Source organism: Budorcas taxicolor, chromosome 2 (assembly GCF_023091745.1).
Source record: "Budorcas taxicolor isolate Tak-1 chromosome 2, Takin1.1, whole genome shotgun sequence".
NCBI classification, from domain to species: Eukaryota; Metazoa; Chordata; class Mammalia; order Artiodactyla; family Bovidae; genus Budorcas; species Budorcas taxicolor.
This window is the reverse complement of record NC_068911.1, coordinates 100,458,777-100,483,404: the sequence shown is the minus strand read 5'-3', so window position 1 is coordinate 100,483,404 and position 24,628 is coordinate 100,458,777. Positions and strand designations below refer to the sequence as shown.

Here is a 24,628-nt window from a genome sequence, read left to right as displayed (position 1 = left end):
TAATCAGAGAAGTAAGAAAATGCTGAAGCAAATGAAATCTGTCAAATCGGACAAAACAATGATAGTTTAGTCACCAAGCAAAGTTGAGGACCTTTAGTTCCTTTTCAAGGGTTATAGATAAAATTCTGAGCCATATCCTATATGCTGTCTTATAGATACTGAAGCCCCCACCAAATGGAAGAAGTTAACTACATGATGACCAGCCTGTAGCCATGACGCGATGCAGAGAACTGACCTCAAGGAAATGGGGGGGGGGCAGGAAACTGACCCTAAAACTAAAGATTAAGTGTACTTAAGATAACACAGGTCAAACCACTGCATGACCAATTTCAAGATGGCTGTCAGAGCTGAGTGTGCTGTTTCTGCAAGTAACCCACTCCCTCTCGCAATAAAAGCTCTTGTCCACCAGTTGTCAGTGAAGGCGACTTGGCCTTTGGACAGAATCCACTCACTCCCCACTCCCTGCGATTGCTGACATCCAAAATAAAGCACATTTTTCTTTCCACCAACCTTGCTTCTTTATCAGCTTTTGATCAATGAGCAGTCAGACTTCATGTTCGGTTTTAAGAGACAGAGAGAGATCACATTCATATAACTTTACAACATATTTTTATAATTGTTTTACTTTATGATTAGTTACTATGGTTAATCTCCTATGCCTAATTTATAAATTAAACTTTATCATAGGGAAAATTTTAGTACTATACAATGTTACCATATTGTATATAGGATTTGGTACTATCCTCAGTTTCAGGCATCCATTGGGGGTCTTGGAATGTATTCTCCAAGGATAAGCAGGATTACTGTAGTCAAAGGACTCAGGGCTGATTATTTAGCCTCAGTTTAAATGAACAATGCTCACCAGATCATGACATGATTCCAAGTTATTTTTTATGTTCCAATATCAAATAATACCTACAGAATATGGGCAGACTTTTGGAATAAACTCTCTAATTCTCTTTCTTCATTTTCTACCTTCATTTTCTAACATGTTGCTATAATTATATTAACTCAAAATTCTATCATAAGTCTAAAGCATACTAAATCTTTTCCCACTCTAAACATTTACTATTTCTTATTTTTAAATGAAGGGAGACATGGGACAACATAAAATAGTTATATGTCTACTCCAAAGAATTATACATTTTCAAATTTATTCTTATTTTAATGCTATGAACAGTAAAAATATAATTTTACTGAAAATGATTCCAAAAAAGTTAACCTTTAGCAGTTTACAAAAAGAGAAAAAGTCACTATTAATGTTTTTAAGTACAGTAAAGCTGAAATGATTTAATTATTCCATTTATGTTAATGAAACCATTCTCTGATCACTAATTATAATCTAGTTAAAAAAATAGTACTTGATGTACTTTGGAATTGTAGTATTTATCCATTCTGTAAGGTAATTAGCATTAAGAAGAGTAACATATTGGAACACAGCAATTTAAGGTGACAAAAATTGCTGGAATAAAATCACATATAGTCCTTTGGAGATTTCTCACAGTACTTTTAATGAAAATTTTGATGGGCTATTAGTTTTCATTAATGGTAGCTCGAGTACTTAGAGAAGACAACTATGTGCTTTACTTAGTACTGGGCAAATTGCCTGGATATATTTCATATGTTATTGTTACTTTAATGAATAATATTAAGGCAATTAGAAGACTGATGACTTAGAAAATTTAGGTGGTGTATTTGAAGTTCTTTGAACTAAGTGACACTGCTCACTGTACACTAAAAAGTAAATTATCCCTTTTGAAAAACTATGATTTGAAAGCAGAATCACTTAAAATACATAGCATAATTATAGTACATTTAAAATATACTGGCTGCTGCTGCTGCTGCTGCTGCTGCTGCTGCTGCTGCTAAGTCGCTTCAGTCGTGTCCGACTCTGTGCGACCCCATAGACGGCAGCCCACCAGGCTCCCCCATCCCTGGGATTCTCCAAGCAAGAACACTGGAGGGGGTTTCCATTTCCTCCTCCAATGCATGAGAGTGAAAAGTGAAAGTGAAGTCGCTCAGTCGTGTCCGACTTCTAGCGACCCCACGGACCACAGCCTACCAGGCTCCTCCATCCATGGGATTTTCCAGGCAAGAGTACTGGAGTGGGGTGCCATTGCTTTCTCCCATAGACTGGCTGTATATATTGAATTACAGAGAGAAATGCAATATAACAATTAAATCACTGCATCTTTTGCTGAAAAGTGGCTATAAATATGATTTTGAAGTAAATATCATTTAAATCTTTTAAAATAATATGCTATTTGGCAGCTTTTTATCATCTGTATTTTCTGAAGTAGAACATGCTTACATAATTCAGGTATAGAATAGACATGACAATACTAATTAGATAAATATCTATTATACTTGCACTGATGATCATTCGTATACCTAAGAGAATTAACATTTTTTCAATCCTTGTGGTAGAAGGAATTATTTTTTCTGACCTGTTTTAAAAATTCTTCATTAAAATAACCATTCTCAAGCATTATATTCCATGTTTCACAAGTATTGTGAATATTTTCTACTGAGTAATATTTTATAAAGGCATACTCTGGTGTCTAGATTTTAATCTCTCTAAAAACTTAAGCTTTTTTTAAAGAATATGTTAATAATTTTTCTAAATTGAGATAATTTTAACTGGCATGATACAATTTCATAAACATATAAATATTCAAGCTTTTAATTTTAGAACATTTGAAATTAAAGAAGCAAACTATAAGTTCTACAATGTTAAGTTTGTTCTAAATAACTATAATCAATTTCTTCATGTGACTGATTTATGGTTATTTCTATAAACATTAACCATAACAGCTTGAAATAATCATATTTACTAGAAGTTTCTCTTCTTTCTTATTAAAATGCATAATCATTAATACAACTTTGTATAAAATAAATTGGAAATAAAGCAAAATACATGGGGCAGAACTAATTTCATCATCATTAAGAATTTCAACACACGCAAACTAAAAGCTTCCCTTTAGAGAAATAAAGTTAATGTAGATGACTACTTTTAGCTCATATGCACAAATTGACTATATATCCTATTTTACTAGACTAGTTTAATGGCAGCATTAAAATTACACACACACATCAGGAATTTTTTAAACATACCAAAAGCTCCATTGAGGAGGAGAGTGAGGTGAATAGCTAGAGCATTAAAACAAGCAAAACAAAAATCAAAACAAAAACTCATCTAAAAGCAAAAAGTATTCAAAACTATGATCCATAGTAAATTTGATTTCCTGTTTTCTCTGTCTCCCTCAGATGTTCTTCCCCCAAGTACCTAAATGACTCCCTCCTTGACTTCCCTCAGATTCTTGCTTAGCTGCCATTTCCCATTGAAAACTTGCCATGACCTCTATACATAAAATTGCAATTTTTCTGGTTCCTTTCTCCCAAATCAACTCTGCATTCCCTGTTCTTATGCTGGGTTGAGTTTTCTCCATTAGTATCTTTTACCACTTGACAAACTTTATTTCACTTGAGTATTTGCTTTTATAGCTGGCCCTTGGAAAACTCAGGAGCACTGCACCCTCCTGGAAGTTAAAAATCGAAGTATAACTTATAGTCAGCTTTCTATGTCCTCCCTCTTTATCTGCATCCAAGATTTCAACCAAATGCATATCTATTACAATAAATACTGTGGCATTTACAATGGAAAAAGAAATCTCTGTGTAAGTGGATCCATGCAGAGCAAATCCGTGTTGTTGAAGTGTCAAGTGTACACTATTTTCCCACAGTAGGAATACTGACACTTTAGTAATGGAATTATTACATGCTTCATGCCCTGCTGTTTATCTAGAACCTACATGGTGCCTAGCTCAAAATAGTCACTTGATAAATGGTTGAATTGGTAAATGAATCAAAATTGGGACAGATAAGTATGCTGTCTGTATTTTGATATAATATATAAGTATAAATAGAAACATGAGAAGCAAATCTTGATTTTTTTTCATTAAGTTACATTTAAAAGAAAGAAAGAAAACATGAAAGAACTATATATCCCCTCCTTTCTCTGCCAACTGTCCCTATCTTTCTCTCCAAGACAATTTCATACCAGCAGCTGTTACAAACACCAAGTGTTTGTTTTTATTTATATATTTTTAAGGCTTTCTATTTTCATCAGAAACTGTGATAATAGGCCTACAGTCACAATATCAGGTCTTGTACAGGTGCTTGTTCTCTAAGGACCAGGAGTCTTTTTGGTATGAGCAAGTTTCTGAAATTCAGCTCTATCGATATTTTGGGCCAAACAGTTCCTTGTTATGGAGGATTCTACTGAGTCTTGAAGGTTGTTTACTAGTATTCCTGTTTTTCACCCCACTTCCCTGGTGCCTCAAATGGTAAAGAATCTGCCTGCAATGTGGGAGACCTGGGTTCAGTCCCTGGGTTGGGAATATCACCTGGAGCAGGGCATGGTGACTCATTCAGTATTCCTGCCTGGAGAATTCGCATCGACAGAGGAGCCTGGTGGGTTGTAGTCCATGGGGTCACAAAGAGTTGGACACAACTGAGTGACTAAGCACAGCACAAAATGTTAGTAGAAACCCTTCCTTATCAGCAGCTGTGACCTCAATGTTTTCCAACACTGACAAATGTTCCCTAGTAGACAAAATCACCTTGGGTTTGAGAATCACTGGCATAGTGAGAAGAAATAAAACTCTGGAGCTAGACAGAATTATGTTAGAGATCCAGCTTTGACCTTGAACCACTCATATTATCTTCAGAGGCAACACTGCAGTTTCAATATCTCTTCTGCATGGTTGCTGTGTCTATAAGCACTAATGTGTTAATTTAGAGAGTAGATGCTCTCTGAACAATACTTACTGAGATAAACAGTGAAGCATAAAAAGCACATGATTTTTAAAAATATCTAAATTAGTAAAATAAATGCATGTGTGTGTGTCTGCATGCTAAGTAGCTTCAATTGTGCCTGACTCTTTGTGACCCTATGGACTAGGGCCTACCAGGCTCCTCTGTCCTTGAGATTCTCCAGGCAAGAATAATAGAGTGAGTTGCCATGCCCTCCTCCAGGGGATCCTCCCCACTGAGGGACTGAACCTGTGACCCTCATGTCTGCTACATTTGGCAGGTGAGTTCTTTACCACTAGTGCCACCTGCGAAAATAAACGCACACGTGAAAAAAATTGGAGCATTCTGTATAACTTTTTTGAATGTAACTATTTTCAATTAAAAATGTATTCAAGAGTAGTTCAAATCAATATATAGATTTACTTCACTTTTAATAGCTGCATTTTATATGAACATTTCATGATTCATTTTGCTAGTCCTTTACAATATACATGAAGGTTTCTTCCCTCAGACATCTAATTACAAGTACCACTACAAAGTATATGCTTACATACATCTCAGTGCACATATATCCTAGTGAAACTATAGCTATAAGACAAATTTCTGGAAGAAACACAAGCTTTAAAGATGAAGAATCATGGATTAGAAAGCTTGCTACACTATTTACTAACCAGGTAACAGTGAATGATTAATTTAGGCTACTGAACCTCGGCTGGGAGCTCTGGAGTAAGCAGTGTTAATGGTATCTCTCTCAGGGGACTGCTGTGAGACTTGCATGAGTTACAATTTGTAAATTAAATACTAGAATGCTTTATTTATTTAGACCATCAATTGCTATCATTAAAGAGAATAATGCTGGTAGGCGCAGCTGTGAGAGACTACCTTTAAGCGCTAAAGTTTTTGTTTTGCTTGTTCTAGAACTCTATCACTTGTGTGTGCTTTGGGATAATTTTTTTTTTCTTCTTCTTCTTCCCTCAAGCTGTTTAGTTCCCTTGACAACAAGCATTATTCAACACAGAACTTCTTTCCTTGCTTTTCTACATACATATGTATATAGAGTATGTGTCAGAAACGATTATGTTTACACACTTATGTTATTCATTTTCTTCCCTTTTCACTTCAAACCCTTATATTGGAAAGTATTTTCTTTTCACATTTATTTCAATATATATTTAAATTGGATAATATATTTATGGTTGTGATCATTCTGCATAAATATTTGCCTGCTTTGATTGAAAACATATTTTGATTGCTGTGACACAAGTTTGGTGTGTATATGGTCATTGTTTTATTTATTTATACATTTTACTGCTACTTAATGAATGTACTCAGTGCAAAGCCTCTTGTTGTGTGTCATGAATGATGCATATATGAATCAAATGTGGTCCCAAATTATGGAGAAATGAGACATGTTAACTCATGAGGAAACACAAACTTCCATCATTTCTGAAAAATACAACAGGGCTCTGAGGAGGAAAAAATTTTAAATACTGAGATATAATTAAAGTAGGACTTGAAGTGAATCCTAAAGGAAATAAACCCTGAATATTCATTGGGAGGACTGATGCTGAAGCCCCAATACTCTGGCCACCTGATGTGAAGAGCTGACTCACTGGAAAAGACCCTAATGCTGGGAAAGATTGAGAGAAGGAGGATAAGGGGGCCACAAAGGATGAGATGGTTAGATAGCATCACCAACTCAATGGACATGAGTTTGAGCAAACTCTAGAGATAGTGGACAGAGAACCCTGGGTGCTTCAGTCCATGGAGTCACAAAGAGTCTGACACCACTTAGTGAGGGAACAACAATAGTTGAAGTGGGCTTTGGAGGGACTGTAACCCGCCAGGCTCCTTCATCCATGGGATTCTCCAGGCAAGAATATTGGAGTGGGTTTTTGCCATTTCCTTCTCTATTTCACCCATTAGGGTGGCTGATAAATATGGAAGTCAGTCAAAGAACAAGACAACTAGAAAAAAATAGGCCAAGATCAGATACAAGAGAACAGTTTGTCTTGATGCATTGCAACTGAAGAGTAGGGGAGGACTGAACGAAAAGCAGAGTTATGACAGGGAAGGCTCTTCCTGGTAGTGGAAACAGCACTTGATATGAGTCAGGGTCTCTCAGCTTGAGTCTCAGAGGATTGGGTTTTCACAAATCTTCTTGACCCTGTTTCTTTATCTATAAAGTGAGATGAATAATGCTTTGGGTTTTAACAAAACTTATTGATCCTTAAATTTCTTTTACCTATAAGGTGGCACTAGCAGTAAGGAACCTGCCTGTCAATGCAGGAGACATCAGACACACATCCTTGATCCTTTGGTCAGGAAGATTCCCTGGAAGAGGGCATGGCAACACACTCTAGTATTCTTGCCTGGATAATTCCAAGGACAGAGGAGCCTGGGGGGCTACAAGTCCATAGGATGGCAGAGAGTTGGATATGACTGAAGCAACTCAGCACACGTAAGGTAAACTAATAATGTCATGACAAACAGCTTCTGGTGAATGAAAAGGAGAAAAAAAAAAAAAGAGAGCATTTCAGAGTAAGTTCTGAGTGCCTATTCCAGCCTCAGAAATATTATGACCCAGGGAGGGGGTGCCACAGCAGGTCTGAACTTTGCAGGTCTTAATAGCTTGGGGACCAGAGATGTGAAGAGTGGAAAGAAGTGAAAGAGTTGTAGTAGCCTAAATAAAATGCTAGTGAGTATCTAACTAGACTCTGAAAGGAAAACAAATAAAGGGGCAGAGCTATCATATATAAAAGGAAACCTGGCAATCTAAGGATCAGCCACAGTTTGGGGGGAGAAACTCATAAGTAGTAAGACCCCCTTGGAAATAAGTTTCTGCTTCTTTTCACATTCAGAGGGAGAGAAATATCCAGTACGCTTTGATTAAAAAAAAAAAAAAAGGAAAAACTGCCCTTGAAAACATGTGAAGGGGACTTGCCTTGCACAAAACAGAGGAAATGACTTCTTAAGGTAGACTATTAAAGTCAAGAATTTGCAAGTTATCAGACCCACCACCTTGTCATAAGAATATAGCATAGAATCCTTTCAGACTAGATTTCAGTGTGGATCTGCAAGTGCTCTGTCTAAGGGTCTTAACAAGACTAAGTGCACCAGACTCACAGCCTGTCACTTGCTATCACTTATAATGTTTCATCGATGCCATGACAGTTTGCTGTAATAATTCATCTGAGGAAGTAAAGTAGGAAAAAAAAATGTTTTGATGATTTCTGTGTACCAGTTTTACTTGATTGATTATTGTACATACATTTTTTACATTTCTATTATTATTTATAGAGTATATTTTAGATATGGGGCAATTTACAATTATGTAAACTGAGGCTAGATTATGCTTTATTTTTAATAAATTGTAACATATAATTATACCAAATCATAATTCTGAAAAGAAAACAGAATCAAATAATGAAAGTATACCACAGAAATTAGCAGTGCAAACCTAAGTGTTAGTATATGTAGAGCCTAAATTTTTTGTCATTAAGCTTAGAGGGCTTTTTTTTTTTCAGTCAGCAAAGAGACTAGATGATTGTGCTTTGTTGTAGAAGCTCCAGTGGGAACACTCAAATCATTTAATCCCCAAAAATATTAACACTGTCTTTTCAAGCAAATAGATATGTCCTTCTCTGTTATTCAGCTGGTTCTGCAAGTGTTTAATCTGACAGCCATGGTTTTGCATTGCAAACTATCCATCCACTGGGAATTTTCACAGCACCTATTATGATGGCTTGATTTTGTGAAGCGAACTTCTGGCAACTATGAACAGATGTCTTTAAGGGCTACATTTAGTAAAGACTTTCAAGGGCTCCCTAAAGAGCAGATGATTATTTTGTTAATACTGCTTTAAAATAAAAGTGTTCATAACCAAATTGAGAGAAGCTAACATTTTATTCACTACAAGACTGAGTTTGTTTCTGATAAGAGAGTGAAAATCCACTCTCCCCCCGAAGAGGATCCTTTTTCTCCTCCCTGATCGATCCTAATAACAGCCAAAATTCAATGTCCTTCTAATATTTATATATTAAGCTTATTCTTGCAAATTGCTACTTGAAACAGATCAATAATATAGTTCAACTGTAGTTGGTAGCACAGAAAACTTCAACTGAGAGGGTTTAAGTATCCACAGAAAATGTGTAGCTTTATTTACTTATTTATTTTGCCTTTACTGTTATTCAAAGTTTCTTTTATTATAAAGATAAGTTTGCCAATTTATTCAAATGATGCTAAGAATCAGATGGTTGTTGAAGATAGTTACTTAGGTATTTATAAAAAGCAGAAGCCTATTTTAAAACAAGTAATTTGAGCAATCCTAGGTTGTAAATATCCACCAAATTCTCAACTAAAAGTCAAATTGAATAATTTTGCCCAACTTCTAAAAGATAAATATGACTTGTGATTTAGCATAACTTTACACATAAATTTTATTTTTAGCCACAATTTTATTGCTTCTGCTGTATTACTTCAACTTAGATAATGGTTAATTTTAAACAATTTCCTGCACCCTGGGTTAATCTATTAGTGATAAAATCATACAAGTTTTTAAAATTTTGTAGATCATATGGTGAAAGCTCATATTTTTGCAGAATAGAAAATTAAGGGTAAAAGTCAGTAGCTGTCCCATATCCACTGCTGGTTAGTGAATATTAGGAACAGGAATCTAAAGTACTTTTCTTCAACTGACGAAGTAACTTTAATGATCTCAAAGGGCCTCCCAGGTGGCTCTAGTGGTAAATAATGTACCTGCCAATGCAGGAAACATAAGAGACGGGATACGGCAACCCACTCCAATATTCTTGCCTGGAGAATCCCAATGGACAGAGAAGCCTGACAACCTATAGTCGATAGGGTAGCAGAGTCAGACATGACTAAAGGGACTTAGAAGGCACAAAAATGAAAGTAAAAGTAACGCACTTGTGTCCAACTCTTTGCAACCCCATGGACTATACACAAGGTAACATTTAATTCTGAAAGTCTATGATTTAGAATTTCCCTGGTGTTCCAGTGATTAAGACTGCACTCCCAATGCAAGGGGCCCAGGTTGGATCCCTGGTCAGGGGATTAGATCCCACATGCTGCAACTTAGACCTGGTGCAACCAAATAAATAAACAAATATTTGTTTGGAAAAAAAATTATCTGATTTAACCACATAAAGAAGGCTACTAATATATATATATATACACACACACACATATGTGTTTGTATGTGTGTATGCGTGCACTCATGCATGCGTGTGCACATGTGTGCTAAGTCACTTCAGTCATGTCCGAATCCATATGACCCTGTGGACTGTAGCCCTCCAGACTCCTCTGTCCATATGATTCTCCAAGCAAGAATACTGGAGTGGGTTGCCACGGCCTCCTCCAGGAAATATTCCTGATTCAGAAATTGTATCCTCATGTCTTACATCTCCTGCACTGGCAGACATGTTCTTTAGCAACACACACATACACTCCTTGACATTCAGGAAGAATTTGCCATGTTAACTTTGGAATTCCTATCTATAAATACCATGGTAAATACCATTTCCAAAGATCATATTGTACCACAAAATGAAACTAAAAAAAGTAGATGTATGCTTCAATCTCAGTGGGAATACTATATATGTAATGTAGTAAAATATGAGCTAATGAATAAAAAGCTCATTGAGTGTGAGCATGGGGTGGAGATTTAAATTCAAAGTCACATCTCTTGTAGTGTCCAGGACTCAAACTCTTGCCCAAGCAAACTTGACAAATTACTACATGACATGTTTGAATGGATTGTATAAACATCACTTATGATTGAATAAGATGCTGACAATTAAATAAAAAAATATCAAGGATTTTCTATGCAGACATACAAATTTTGTCAAATTTGCTTGAAGAATTCCTATGTCCTCATTTTAGGGCTTCTTTGGTGGCTCAGATGGTAAAGAATCTGCCTGCAGTGCAGGAGCCCAGGGTTCGATCCCTGGGTTGGGAAAATCCCCTGGAGAAGGGCATGGCAACCCACTCCAATATTCTTGCCTGCTGCTGCTACTGCTGCTGCTAAGTAGCTTCAGTCGTGTCCGACTCTCTGCGACCACATAGACGGCAGCCCACCAGGCTCCCCCATCCCTGGGATTCTCCAGGCAAAAACACTGGAGTGGGTTGCCATTTCCGTCTCCAATACATGAAAGTGAAAAGTGAAGGTGAAGTCACTCAGTCGTGTTCAACTCTTAGTGACATCATGGACTGCAGCCTACCAGGTTCTTCCGTCCATGGGATTTTCCAGGCAAGAGTATTGGAGTGGGGTGCCATTGTCTTCTCCAAATATTCTTGCCCAGAGAATCCCATGGATAGAGGAGACTGATTTCTACAGTCCATGGGGTTGTAAAGAGTTGGACATGACTAAGTGACTAAGCACAGAACAGCCTCACTTCTATTTTAAATCTGTAGTCCGTTTGCCCCAGGTCTTTCCTGACTCACCCTGAAAGTATAAAATACAGCTAAGTTAACATCCTGCTATTTCCTGAATTCCATCTTAATTTTCTCCAAATGTTATTAAGCCTATTTCTGGCAGTACATTTATTTTACTTGTGTATTTTCCTTTAAATCCATTTACCGATTTTTCTAACTTTCTCCTCAGTGTGTATAAAATATATATAGTCTGCTCTCAAACTGCATACACTATCAGTGAAGAGGAACAGTATGTTAAATATAAGCCATAAATAAGTCACTAACTCTAATTTTAATCAATAGTTTTAACCTCCTTCTCCTCATAAAGGCAGTTAAGAGTGAATAGGAACTTGATTAATTTGTGGTTACCTCACTGTATCCTGCAGACATTAATGATCATGAAAATGCCAAAAATTATGAGAAAAGGGTGAATAAAAACAAAGAAAAAAGTTCTATATCTGAGAACTAGCTAATCAATAGTTGAATATAGCATAGCTGACTATACACTATTTGGAAACATAAACCACTTGAAAATCATGTAGAAAATGTTTTAGAGTAAACATATCATGAAACTGAAGCATATTTATAAAAGAAAATTATTTTAAAAATTACTGTTAAATACTGAGAAAAATTATCTAAGAAAAATAAGAAGTAGACATAATTTTAGAGCTACTAGCTATTGTTTTTGAAAGCAAAACTATTATATTTATTGTGTACATGTATGCTCAGTCGCATCCGACTCTTTTCAATCCTATAGACTGTAGCCCACAAAACTCCTCTGTCCATGGGATTCTACAAGCAAGAATATTAGAGTGGGCTGTCATTTCCTCCTCCAAGGAACATTCCTGACCCAGAGATTGAACCCGCCTCTCTTGCATCTCCTGCATTGGCAGAGGGATTCTTTACTATTGTGCCATCTGGGAAGCCCATTTTGTTAGCTCTGATATCTGGGAAAAGACAATTGACAAAGTCATTTTTAAAAAAAAAAATGGGAAAGAATTTGATGCCCAAAGTTTTAGGCTAGGTCAGCTTATATTTGGTAACTGGAAAAGTATTTTAGTGAGTTTGGCTGCTTTTACAAATACTATAGATTGGGTAACTTAAAGAGCAGACATTGATTTCTCACAGTTCTGGAGGCTGGAAGTCCAAGATCAGGATACCAGCACTTTCTTGCTGTATTCTCTCACTGTAGGGAGAGAGAGTGAGTCTAGCTCTCTGGTCTCTTTGAAGGACACTAATCCCATCATGGGAGCACTAATGGTAACTAATGGGAAGTAACCTAGTTACTTCCCAAAGGCCCCCTCCTAATACCTTCATATTAGGGCTTCAACATATAAATTAGGGGGAATGCAAACATTCCCCCTAATTTATATGTTGAAAAAGATAATAGAAGTCAAATAGCCATTGTACACAATGTGTAAATCACTTCAGACTCACTGGAGAAAAAGTGAATCACAAACAACACTGCATTTGAACCATGGCTAACTTTAAAGATGTCTGACCTGGTAAATTATCAGAATCACCCATGAAGATTTGATATAATTAAATTATTTAAAAAGATCATTTTTCAAAACAAAAATTTTAAAACGTAACATAAAAGTCGAAAACCAAATGAATAACTGAAACAGTTTTTGTTGATTCATATGGCATTCCTTCACTCTTCTTGGACATTCAACCTAAAACCTAAATTCTTATTCTTACTCATATACTTTTATATCTCTTTCCCCTGATTTATTTTTTTCTTTTTTGGCCCTCAACAGTTGCCTATAATTCTATGGGTTTTCTTTTTCTTTTTTTTTTAATTTTTAAAAATTTATTTTATTTTACTTTACAATACTGTATTGGTTTTGCCATACATTGACATGAATCCACCATGGGTGTACATGAGTTCCCAATCCTGAACCCCCCTCCCACCTCCCTCCCCATAACATCTCTCTGGGTCATCCCAGTGCGTGTAGAAAGTTTGTAACACAGTAATTCCACGTGGAGCCATGTCCTTTATGATATTGTTGTTACATATTTTTACATCTACATATATTACAGTCCCCATAATACAATATTATAATTTTTTCATGGTAGTTATTTTTCTTCTTTTTATTGTGGTAAGAAGCACATATAAAATTTATCATGTTTTTTTTTCTTTAATTTTTATTTTTACTTTATTTTACTTTACAATACTGTATGGTTTTGCCATACATTGACATGAATCCCCCACGGGTGTACATGCGTTCCCAAACATGAACCCCCCTCCCACCTCCCTCCCCATAACATCTCTCTGGGTCATCACTGTGCACCAGCCCCAAGCATGCTGGAATCCAAATTGGAAAAGAAGAAGTAAAACTTTCACTGTTTGCAGATGACATGATCCTCTACATAGAAAACCCTAAAGACTCCACCAGAAAATTACTAGAGCTAATCAATGAATATAGTAAAGTTGCAGGATATAAAATCAACACACAGAAATCCCTTGCATTCCTATATACTAATAATGAGAAAGTAGAAAAAGAAATTAAGGAAACAATTCCATTCACCATTGCAACGAAAAGAATAAAATACTTAGGAATATATCTACCTAAAGAAACTAAAGACCTATATATAGAAAACTATAAAACACTGATGAAAGAAATCAAAGAGGACACTAATAGATCGAGAAATATACCATGTTCATGGATTGGAAGAATCAATATAGTGAAAATGAGTATACTACCCAAAGCAATTTACAAATTCAATGCAATCCCTATCAAGCTACCAGCCATATTTTTCACAGAACTAGAACAAATAATTTCGAGATTTGTATGGTAATACAAAAAACCTCGAATAGCCAAAGCAATCTTGAGAAAGAAGAATGGAACTGGAGGAATCAACTTGCCTGACTTCAGGCTCTACTACAAAGCCACAGTCATCAAGACAGTATGGTACTGGCACAAAGACAGAAATATAGATCAATGGAACAAAATAGAAAGCCCAGAGATAAATCCACACACATATGGACACCTTATCTTTGACAAAGGAGGCAAGAATATACAATGGAGTAAAGACAATCTCTTTAACAAGTGGTGCTGGGAAAACTGGTCAACCACTTGTAAAAGAATGAAACTAGATCACTTTCTAACACCACACACAAAAATAAACTCAAAATGGATTAAATATCTAAATGTAAGACCAGAAACTATAAAACTCCTAGAGGAGAATATAGGCAAAACACTCTCCGACATAAATCACAGCAGGATCCTCTATGATCCACCTCCCAGAATACTGGAAATAAAAGCAAAAATAAACAAATGGGATCTAATTAAAATTAAAAGCTTCTGCACAACAAAGGAAAATATAAGCAAAGTGAAAAGACAGCCTTCTGAATGGGAGAAAATAATAGCAAATGAAGCAACTGACAAACAACTAATCTCAAAAATATACAAGCAACTTATGCAGCTCAATTCTATGGGTTTTCTATGCTACTTATTGTCTGTCTTCCTTGCTTTTCTGCAAGTTTGATGAAGTCAGGAGTCTTACTACCATATGTAACAGTGCCTGCTATATGGTAGGCACTAATAAATATTAAGAGAATTAATGGAAATGAATATCCACTGATATTAGGATATAAATTCCACATCCAGAAATTACATTTCCCTGTCAACAATGAAATAACTCAAATAAAAGGTGGACCTCAAATTCATGTTTTTTATCTATATGTGCCTCAGGCAAAATACAGTCTGGTTGAATAAGACCATGAAAGCTTTGTAGGAAATCATGTGTCCTGTTCACTAGAAGAGGAACCCTTTCTCCCCTGTAAAATAAATCAGCTCTACCAGATTATTTTTTTTCCTACAAGTCCCCTCTAACAGTATAGATGGGCATTAACTGTCTTAATTCCATCCTATTCACTCTACAATTCAAAGTCATCAATATAAAAGATGACAGAGAGTAGGTGTGGTACATATATACAATGGAATATTAACCCAGCCATTTAAAAAAATGAACTAATGCCATTTGCAGCAACATGGATGGACATAGAGATTGCCATACTAAGTGAAGTAAGTCAGACAGAGGAAGAAAATATATGCTGATATCCATTATATGCAGAATCTGAAATGAAATGATAAAATTGAACTTATTTACAAAAGAGACTCACAGACTTAGAGAATGAACTTATGGTTACCAGGGGTAAAAATTGGGGATAGGATAGTTCGGGAGTATGGGATTGACAAGTATACACTGCTATATTTAAAATGGATAACCAACAATGACCTACTTACAGCACAGGGAACTCTACACAATAGTATGTGGCAGCGTGACTGGGAAGGAAATTTGGGGAAGAATGGATACATGTATAATGTATGGCTGAGTCCTTCTGCTGTCCACTTGAAACTATCAAAAAATTATTAAGTGGTTATACTCCAATAGAACTAACACCCAAAAAAGATGTCCTTTTCATTATAGGGGACTGGAATGCAAAAGTAGGAAGTCAAGAAACACCTGGAGTAACAGGCAAATTTGGCCTTGGAATGCAAAATGAAGCAGGGCAAAGACTAATAGAGTTTTCCCAAGAAAATGCACTGGTCATAGCAAACACCCTCTTCCAACAACACAAGAGAAGACTCTACACATGGACATCACCAGATCGTCAATACTGAAATCAGATTGATTATATTCTTTGCAGCCAAAGATGGAGAAGGTCTATACAGTCAGCAAAAACAAGACTGGGAGCTGACTGTGGCTCAGATCATGAGCTCCTTATTACCAACTTCAGACTCAAATTGAAGAAAGTAGGGAAAACCGCTAGACCATTCAGGTATGACCTAAATCAAATCCATTATGATTATACAGTGGAAGTGAGAAATAGATTTAAGGACCTAGATCTGATAGATAGAGTGCCTAATGAACTATGGAATGAGGTTCGTGACATTGTACAGGAGACAGGGATCAAGACAATCCCCATGGAAAAGAAATGCAAAAAAGCAAAATGGCTGGCTGGGGAGGCCTTACAAATAGCTGTGAAAAGAAGAGAGACGAAAAGCAAAGGAGAAAAGGAAAGATATAAGCATCTGAATGCAGATTTCCAAAGAATAGCAAGAAGAGATAAGAAAGCCTTCTTCAGAGATCAGTGCAAAGAAATAGAGGAAAACAACAGGTGGGAAAGACTAGAGATCTCTTCAAGAAAACTAGAGATACCAAGGGAACATTTCATGCAAAGATGGGCTCGATAAAGGACAGAAATGGTATGGACCTAACAGAAGCAGAAGATATTAAGGAGAGGTGGCAAGAATACACGGAAGAACTGTACAAAAAAGATCTTCACGACCCAGATAATGATGATGATGTGATCACTAATCTAGAGCCAGACATCTTGGAATGTGAAGTCAAATGGGCCTTAGAAAGCATCACTATGAACAAAGCTAGTGGAGGTGATGAAATTCCAGTTGAGCTATTTCAAATCCTGAAAGATGATGCTGTGAAAGTGCTACACTCAATATGCCAGCAAATTTGGAAAACTCAGCAGTGGCCATAGGACTGGAAAACATCAGTTTTCATTCCAATGCCAAAGAAAGGCAATGCCAAAGAATGCTCAAAGTATTGCACAATTGCACTTATCTCACATGCTAGTAAAGTAATGCTCAAAATTCTCCAAGCCAGGCTTCAGCAATACGTGAACCATGAACTCCCTGATGTTCAAGCTGGTTTTAGAAAAGGCAGAGGGACCCGAGATCAAATAGCCAACATCTGCTGGATCATGGAAAAAACAAGAGAGTTCCAGAAAAACATTTATTTCTGCTTTATTGACTATGCCAAAGCCTTTGACTATGTGGTTCACAATAAACTGTGGAAAATTCTGAAAGAGATGGGAATACCAGACCACCTGACTTGCCTCTTGAGAAATCTGTATGCAGGTCAGGAAGCAACAGGTAGAACTGGACATGGAACAACAGACTGGTTCCAAATAGGAAAAGGAGTACTTTAAGGCTATTGTCATCCTGCTTATTTAACTTCTATGCAGAGTACATCATGAGAAACGCTGGAGTGGAAGAAACACAAGCTGGAATCAAGATTTCCGGGAGAAATATCAATAACCTCAGATATGCAGATGACACCACCCTTATGGCAGAAAGTGAAGAGGAGCTCAAAAGCCTCTTGATGAAAGTGAAAGCGGAGAGTGAAAAAGTTGGCTTAAAGCTCAACATTCAGAAAACGAAGATCATGGCATCTGGTCCCATCACTTCATGGGGAATAGATGGGGAAACAGTGTCAGACTTTAATTTTGGGGGGCTCCAAAATCACTGCAGATGGTGACTGCAGCCATGTAATTAAAAAATGCTTCCCCCTTGGAAGAAAAGTTATGAGCAACCTAGTTAGCATATTCAAAAGCAGAGACATTGCTTTGCCGACTAAGGTCTGTCTAGTCAAGGCTATGGTTTTTCCTGTGGTCATGTATGGATGTGAGAGTTGGACTGTGAAGAAAGCTGAGCGCCGAAGAATTGATGCTTTTGAACTGTGGTGTTAGGAAGACTTGAGAGTCCCTTGCACTGCAAGGAGATCCAACCAATCCATTCTGAAGGAGATCAGCCCTGGGATTTCATTGGAAGAAATGATGCTAAAGCTGAAACTCCAGTACTTTGGCCACCTCATTCGAAGATCTGACTCATTGGAAAAGACTCTCATGCTGGGAGGGATGTGGGCAGGAGGAGAAGGGGACGACTGAGGATGAGATGGCTGGATGGCATCATGGACTCGATGGACGTGAATCTGAGTTAACTCCGGGAGATGGTGATGGACAGGGAGGCCTGGCATGCTGCGATTCATGGGGTCGCAAAGAGTCGGGCATGACTGAGCGACTGAACTGAACTGAATATAAAATTAAAAACTATATAAAATCCCAAATATGTATGGGTATTGCATGTTTAAAATAATGAAAAAAAAAAAAAAAAGAATAATGGAACCAGAGATGGTAGCTAACTGGTGCCTCTGAGCTGAATTAAACACATAGAGGATTGTTATAGTAATATTTTTGTTATCATTTGGTAGTTAGTTTTTTGGTTTGTAGAGTATTATCCTTCACAATTAGCTTATACAGTATGTTGGCCTGCATAAATTCATGGATTTCTTGCTTCATGTGAAAAATGAAAGATCTGGCACAACTGGTCAACATTCCTTATGGTAAAAATTAGTGGAACTGAGAGGTGTTTTGCCTCAAGTGGTCCATTAGCTCTCTGTAGTTTTATCATACTTCCTGCCATTCTCAAGTAAGTCTAGATATTGAAGCCTAGACTCAGTTGCTACTTACTAATATGTTGCGCTACTGGGTTTTTTATTATACCTGTTTGTTATTCATAATTTGCCTCTCTTTATTAAATAAGTATTTGAGTCTGTGAATCTCTTTATCATTAATGAATGAGCTCTATGGATGGAACAACATATGAATTAGTTATCTGTTGCTGTGTGACAAGTTAACCCCAAAACTTAGGATCTTAAAACAGTAAATGTTTATTTTCTCACATGGTTTCTATGGATCCAGAATCTGGGAGCCACTATGTGAGTGGCTGGTGCTGATTTGGAATCTCTCCTGAGGTTGCTGTAATATATTGGCTTTGGATGTAGTCAGATGAAATCTTGACTGTGCTGAGGGCTTCAAGAAGACTCCCTCATATGGCTGTTGGCTAGAGGTCTCAGTTCCTTGCTATAGGAACTTCCCCAGAGGGCTGCTTGTGGGGCCTCACAACATGTCCCCTGGCTTTGCCCATAGGTAGTGACCCACGAGATAGAGGGCAAGGAGGAAGGCTCATGATTTTTATGATCTCATCTCCAAAGTCACACACCATCACATCAGCCTTATTTTATTCATTAGACATGAGCAACTAAGTCCAGCCCACACTCAGGGGAGAGAAGTTGAATTCTACCTCTTGAAAGAAGTATCAATGTCTTTGGGAGACTTAGATGTAGCAGTTTTGGTCTTTGGGTCTTGCATTTGGTTGACTCATAAAATAATTCCTTTATTTTAATCTAATGCCCTACTACTTTACTTGATTTAATATATCAAAGCTCTTTTCAGTTTATTTTATATATACCATTCTAAGCAAAATTGGGGACCCCAAAGACTTACAAGATATAATATTTAAGGTTTAAAAAAACTGAAAAATGTGTCCAAAGAGATTATTAACTCAATCTTAGGAAAACCACTCCTAAAGCTTAATGAAACACAAACTTTAAGTTACTTATCATATATCACCTAGGTAGTCTGAGGAGCTGGCATATAACAAGTCACAACATACTAATAATTATTGCTTTGTTCCTGAGTGTGCAACTTCAGAATCACTGTAGGAAAATTTCTTCTTAAACATTTGTAGCTGTAATCATGAGCAATCCCCTGGATAGTGGTAAGATTCTTCTTCTTTTTTTTTTTTTAACCTTTTTATTGCCTTTTTACATGACTATACTATTCAGTCTCAGCAGGAAGCAGGTCATCACCCTTTATACCTGCCCCAAAGAAAAAGAGTAGAGAAGCTCTGAATGAAGAAAGGGGAATCTCAACAGAAGGGCAAATTCAAAGAGAAGATAGGGAACTTTGGAGAGTAGACATTGTTCATCTGCTTCTCTATGGTGATGTCCTTTAAGCCCTCAAACTGATGATATATTTTGATATATCTAGTTGATGTACTGACAATATAGATATTAATACGTTTTTTTAAAATTCATTTTTTATCTTCCAGGGTTAATCAAATTATGGTGACAGGGAGAGGTACACATATATAACCATTCACTTGTTAAAAAAAAAAAAAAATGTTTATTTACTTAAGGTTGGTTCCCATATGGCACTGATGTCATGTAAGATGCACACCACTGACGCAATATATACATAGTGATTTCATCCAAGTTTTTTCTTTACAACAGAAAACAAAACTGGTTTTTATTGTTAAAATGGACTACTGCACCATTTCTTGAGATTTTGTTCATAGCAATGAGTTCTGTAAGTTTAGTATTCATTTCGTACTCACAGCAAGATTGGTAGCAATCATGTTAGCAGAAATAAATTTTTATAAAGCCTACATTTTTCTATAAGGCAATGATTTTTATAGTACATAAAGTATGTGATATGTATATACATTCACTGAAAGTCAATGACATCCCTTGAAATGTTATGACATATTTTTAACATGCTTCCTCTACTTATCAGGTTCCTTGGCTATATTATTTGCCAGTGGCTTGATTTCATGAAGTTTATTGGAATTCAGTTTTTGAAAACATAGTATGAATATTGATTTGGGAATTGTTGCAGTTTATCAAACCATTTTCAGAATTTAAACTCTGCTGTTTTTACTCAGGTGATTCAAACTATGTACAAATGCACAAAAATCATTTTTTTCTTCTTAATTTGGTAAAGTCAAGTAAAACAAACTAATCTTACTTTCTTATTGTTTTATGAGACAATTTTAACTAAATATCTACTCTAAAATAACCACTTGTCAGGTATAATCCTTGTGCTTTTGGGTATGTATAAAGCATTTTTGTGAAAGAATTTAAATCATTAGTCAATAATACTGTGGACTTGTTTCTTCAATTATCTGTGTATATCAAGCTATCCTTTATAAGCAGAAATAACATTTTTCTTTATTTTGACAAATACCTATGGCCATTGCACTTTAGAATATTATAGTAGAACATGGAAAATAACAGTTAAAATAATATCAATAATAATAATAATAAGCCAAGAATCAATAACAGTGAAGTTAGTATTGCTAACAGTCCCTGACCTGGATAATCTTATAAGTTTTTTTGATAAAGTTAAGCAAAAAAGAAAAGAAAAACTCTCTTAGAGATGTGCAACTTAAATGTGCTTCCAGTGTTAATGGAGCAGTAAATTTTTAAAGCTTTTAATAGGTCATAATTAATCAAACCCAATCAATATAAGCATCCGAGATATAGAACCATTGTACTTACCCATGATGGTTAGGGCTGTAGCTTTTGTTAATTCTTCTTTCATTGTCTCTATTACTTCTAAATTACTGCCATCCAGGTTGCATCTATTTATGGTTCCATTTCCTGAACTGATCCAATAAAGTTTGTTTTCCACATAGTCTATTGATAGACCTGTAATTAAATGATACAACTTAACCATAACGGTAGCCACTTAAACTGTAATATTCACCTAGTACTGGATTTGGGGGAAAAAATAAGTTGCAAGCTCAGATTTTTGTCTTTAAAAATATGATCTGGCTAACAGGGAGATTCAATACTGTTTTAACTATTAGTCAAAAAATATACTTTTATAACACAATGGTTATCTCTATTGATTATCCCAGTAATCTTGTGACTTTAAAAGGAATTATTGCTTCATTTTACAGATAAGGAAAACAATACCTAAAATAGTCAAAAAATCTATTTGAGGCCACAGTAGGTAAGTGTACATTCCAGAGATTTTAAGGTTTTTATTTCTAAATTGAGTGTTTTCTTTCTTCATTATACTGCTTTGCCTTAGAAAGCTTTAATGTGTAACACTTATTAAAGATCCTTATTTTATTAATGAAATTTCTAATTTCCCCTTTACTTTCAGTAAAATCTACCTTAGAATGTTACAGATTTAAAGTGGTGGTTTTCAGTACTCTTCAAGTAAATCCAAAGATAGAATTTCAACAATTCATAATTTCATTGAAGTGTGACAATGAATTGAGCTCATTTAGGAGCTGTCATTGAGAAATAAACCATACAGAAAAGAAGTGAACCAAGCCAATGGCTTAAGACCATTGTCCCTGCAGGATGTGTCACTATAAGTTCACTTTATAGTAGTTTATGAACAATTCCCTACATTATAGGGGTGTTCTTGGTTTTCAAAAGTCTCAGGACACGTACATTTTGATTGCCAAGGATATATATCTAATTAATTATAGGCATGCTCAGTAGGTTCATGATCCACCCACGTTATAAAATGAACTCTGTGGCTTCATGTCAGTCTTCTGTGACTCACAACTATTAATACTTGTGAAAGAAGCATATATGGGCACAAAGCAGGCATACAATAAATAATCTTTTTATGGGACCTCCCTCACAGAATGAAGTGAATAAACAACACAAAAAATGTCCCTTCTCTATTAAAACAAAACAAAACAGAAAAACCTAAGATAAAAAAAGGAAAAAAGAGGAAAGGAAGAAAAGGTAAGAAAAAAGGGAAGATGGAAGAAAGAAGGAAAACAAACAGAGAGAATCACTGAGTTCAATTTCATGGAAAAAGTGATAACATAGCCTAATACTCAACTACAGTTAGTGAATGGACAAGTTTTAATCAAGTAGCAACAATAAAACAAGTCTATACAATATCCAAGCTATTTACTGACTTATTGGTATGTTTTCTTGATGAAAGTCTGGAAAGTTTACCAGGAAATTACAATGTATAGAATTAGACACTGAGGGATAAAATTTTCAAAAATTATTTTTATAAATACTGAGGGTCATTAGCTTTAATTACTATCACAAAATAATCAAAAGCTACATAGTCATATTCTATGAGATAAGATTTTCATAGTGAAAGTCATTCATCATTCATTTTTTTTCTTTTTATTGAGAGAAAGTTTGGTTATTCTGTAAGTAGCTTTTAAGCCACCACCATATAGCTTTTCTAGTATAAATAAATCCTGGTTTAGACACCTTAATGTTATAAGTGGTCTATTTTACCTTCTACTAAGTTGACCATCTAAAGCATATAATTCCATCTTTAATTCAGCTGAAGCATATCTTTACTGTAGATTTATGGTTCAAATATAATCCCAAAGTTTCTGTTGCTGAATTTTCAACAAGAATCAAATTAACAAATTCTCTTTAAAGCAAGGTATCTATCACCATAGATATTCTAAATTTATTTCTCAATCAAGTTAAATCATCAGAGAATTATTTGCATTTTTAGATTGCTAAGGCTTTGTCTCTCTCTCTGAATCTCTTCTGAATTGGACTTTGGCATTTGCTCTTGGTATAAATGGAAGGTGCTATAAGAAGTAGCCGTAGGAAACCCACTGTTATACTTCACAGGATATAGTATCTGAAATAATACATCACACTGTGACCTCTTTATATAAGTACCCATGGGAGGAATTTCCCTCAGGGCTCAGTGTCAGGAAAAGCTTTATGTGGAAAATATAAAATTGTAACTGATCATATTTCTGTCTTTGCTTTGGCTGCAAAGAAACCGAAGAGTCAGATTTGTGACCCATCTCTAGCACTTGTAAAGCAATTGCATTTATAGGACAAACTTCCCTCCTGGCTTCAACAGAGAGTTCTAATTATCCTACACCTTGATTTTTAAAATTAATATTCCTGTCTGTCTCATCTTCGGGAATGTTTTTAATTGTCTTCAACCCCTATCAGAAAAACATCTACTTTTGCTTTATTGACTACACCAAAGCCTTTGACTGTGTGGATCACAACAAAATGTGGAAAATTTTTAAAGAGATGGAAATCCCAGACCACCTGACCTGCCTCCTGAGATATCTGTATGCAGGTCAGGAACAACAGTTAGAAATGGACATGTAATAATAGACTGGTTCCAATTCGGGAAAGGAGTATGTCAAGGCTGTATATTGTCACCCTGTTTATTTAACTTATATGCACAGTACATCATGTGAAATGCCAGGCTGGATGAAGCACAAGCTAGAATCAAGATTGCTGAGAGAAATATCAATAACCGCAGATATGCAGATGATACCACCCTTATGGAAGAAAGCAAAGAACTAAAGAGCCTCTTGATGAAAGTGAAAGGAGAGTGAAAAAGTTGGCTTAAAATTCAACATTCAGAAAACTAAGATCATGGCATCTGGTCCCTTCACTTCATGGCAAATAGATGGGGAAACATTGGAAACAGTGAGACTTTATTTTGGGGGTCTCCAAAATCACTGCAGATGGTGACCGCAGTCATGAAATTAAAAGACACTTGCTCTTTGGACGAAAAGCTATGACCAACCTATGTAGCATATTAAAAGGCAGAGACATTGCTTTACCAGCAAAGGTCCATCTAGTCGAAATTATGGTTTTTCCAGTAGTCATGTATGGATGTGAGAGCTGGACTATAAAGAAAGCTGAGCACCAAAGAATTGATGTTTTTGAACTGTGGTGTTGGAGAAGATTCTTGAGAGTCCCTTGGACTGCAAGGAGATCCAACCTGTCCATCCTAAAGGAAATCAGTCCTGAGTATTCATTGGAAGGACTGATGCTAAAGCTGAAACTCCAATACGCTGGCCACTTGATGCGAGGAACAGACTCATTTGAAAAGACCCTGATGCTGGGAAAGTTTGAAGGCTGGAGAAGGGGATGACAGAGGATTAGATGGTTGGATTATATCACCAACACGATGGACATGAGTTTGAGTAAGCTCCGTGAGCTGGTAATGGACAGGAAAGCCTGGCGT

The 24,628-nt window shown here is 36.1% G+C and overlaps 1 protein-coding gene across 1 annotated transcript in view; it reads right to left on the bottom strand.

Moving 5' to 3' along the window:
- LRP1B (LDL receptor related protein 1B) overlaps window positions 1-24,628 on the bottom strand; it is a 1,834,206-nt gene that overhangs the window by 670,593 nt on the left and 1,138,985 nt on the right. The window contains exon 32 of the mRNA XM_052653145.1: window positions 21,178-21,327. Within this exon, the coding sequence (XP_052509105.1) occupies window positions 21,178-21,327 (150 nt within the window). The remainder of the gene's footprint in view (window positions 1-21,177; window positions 21,328-24,628) is intronic.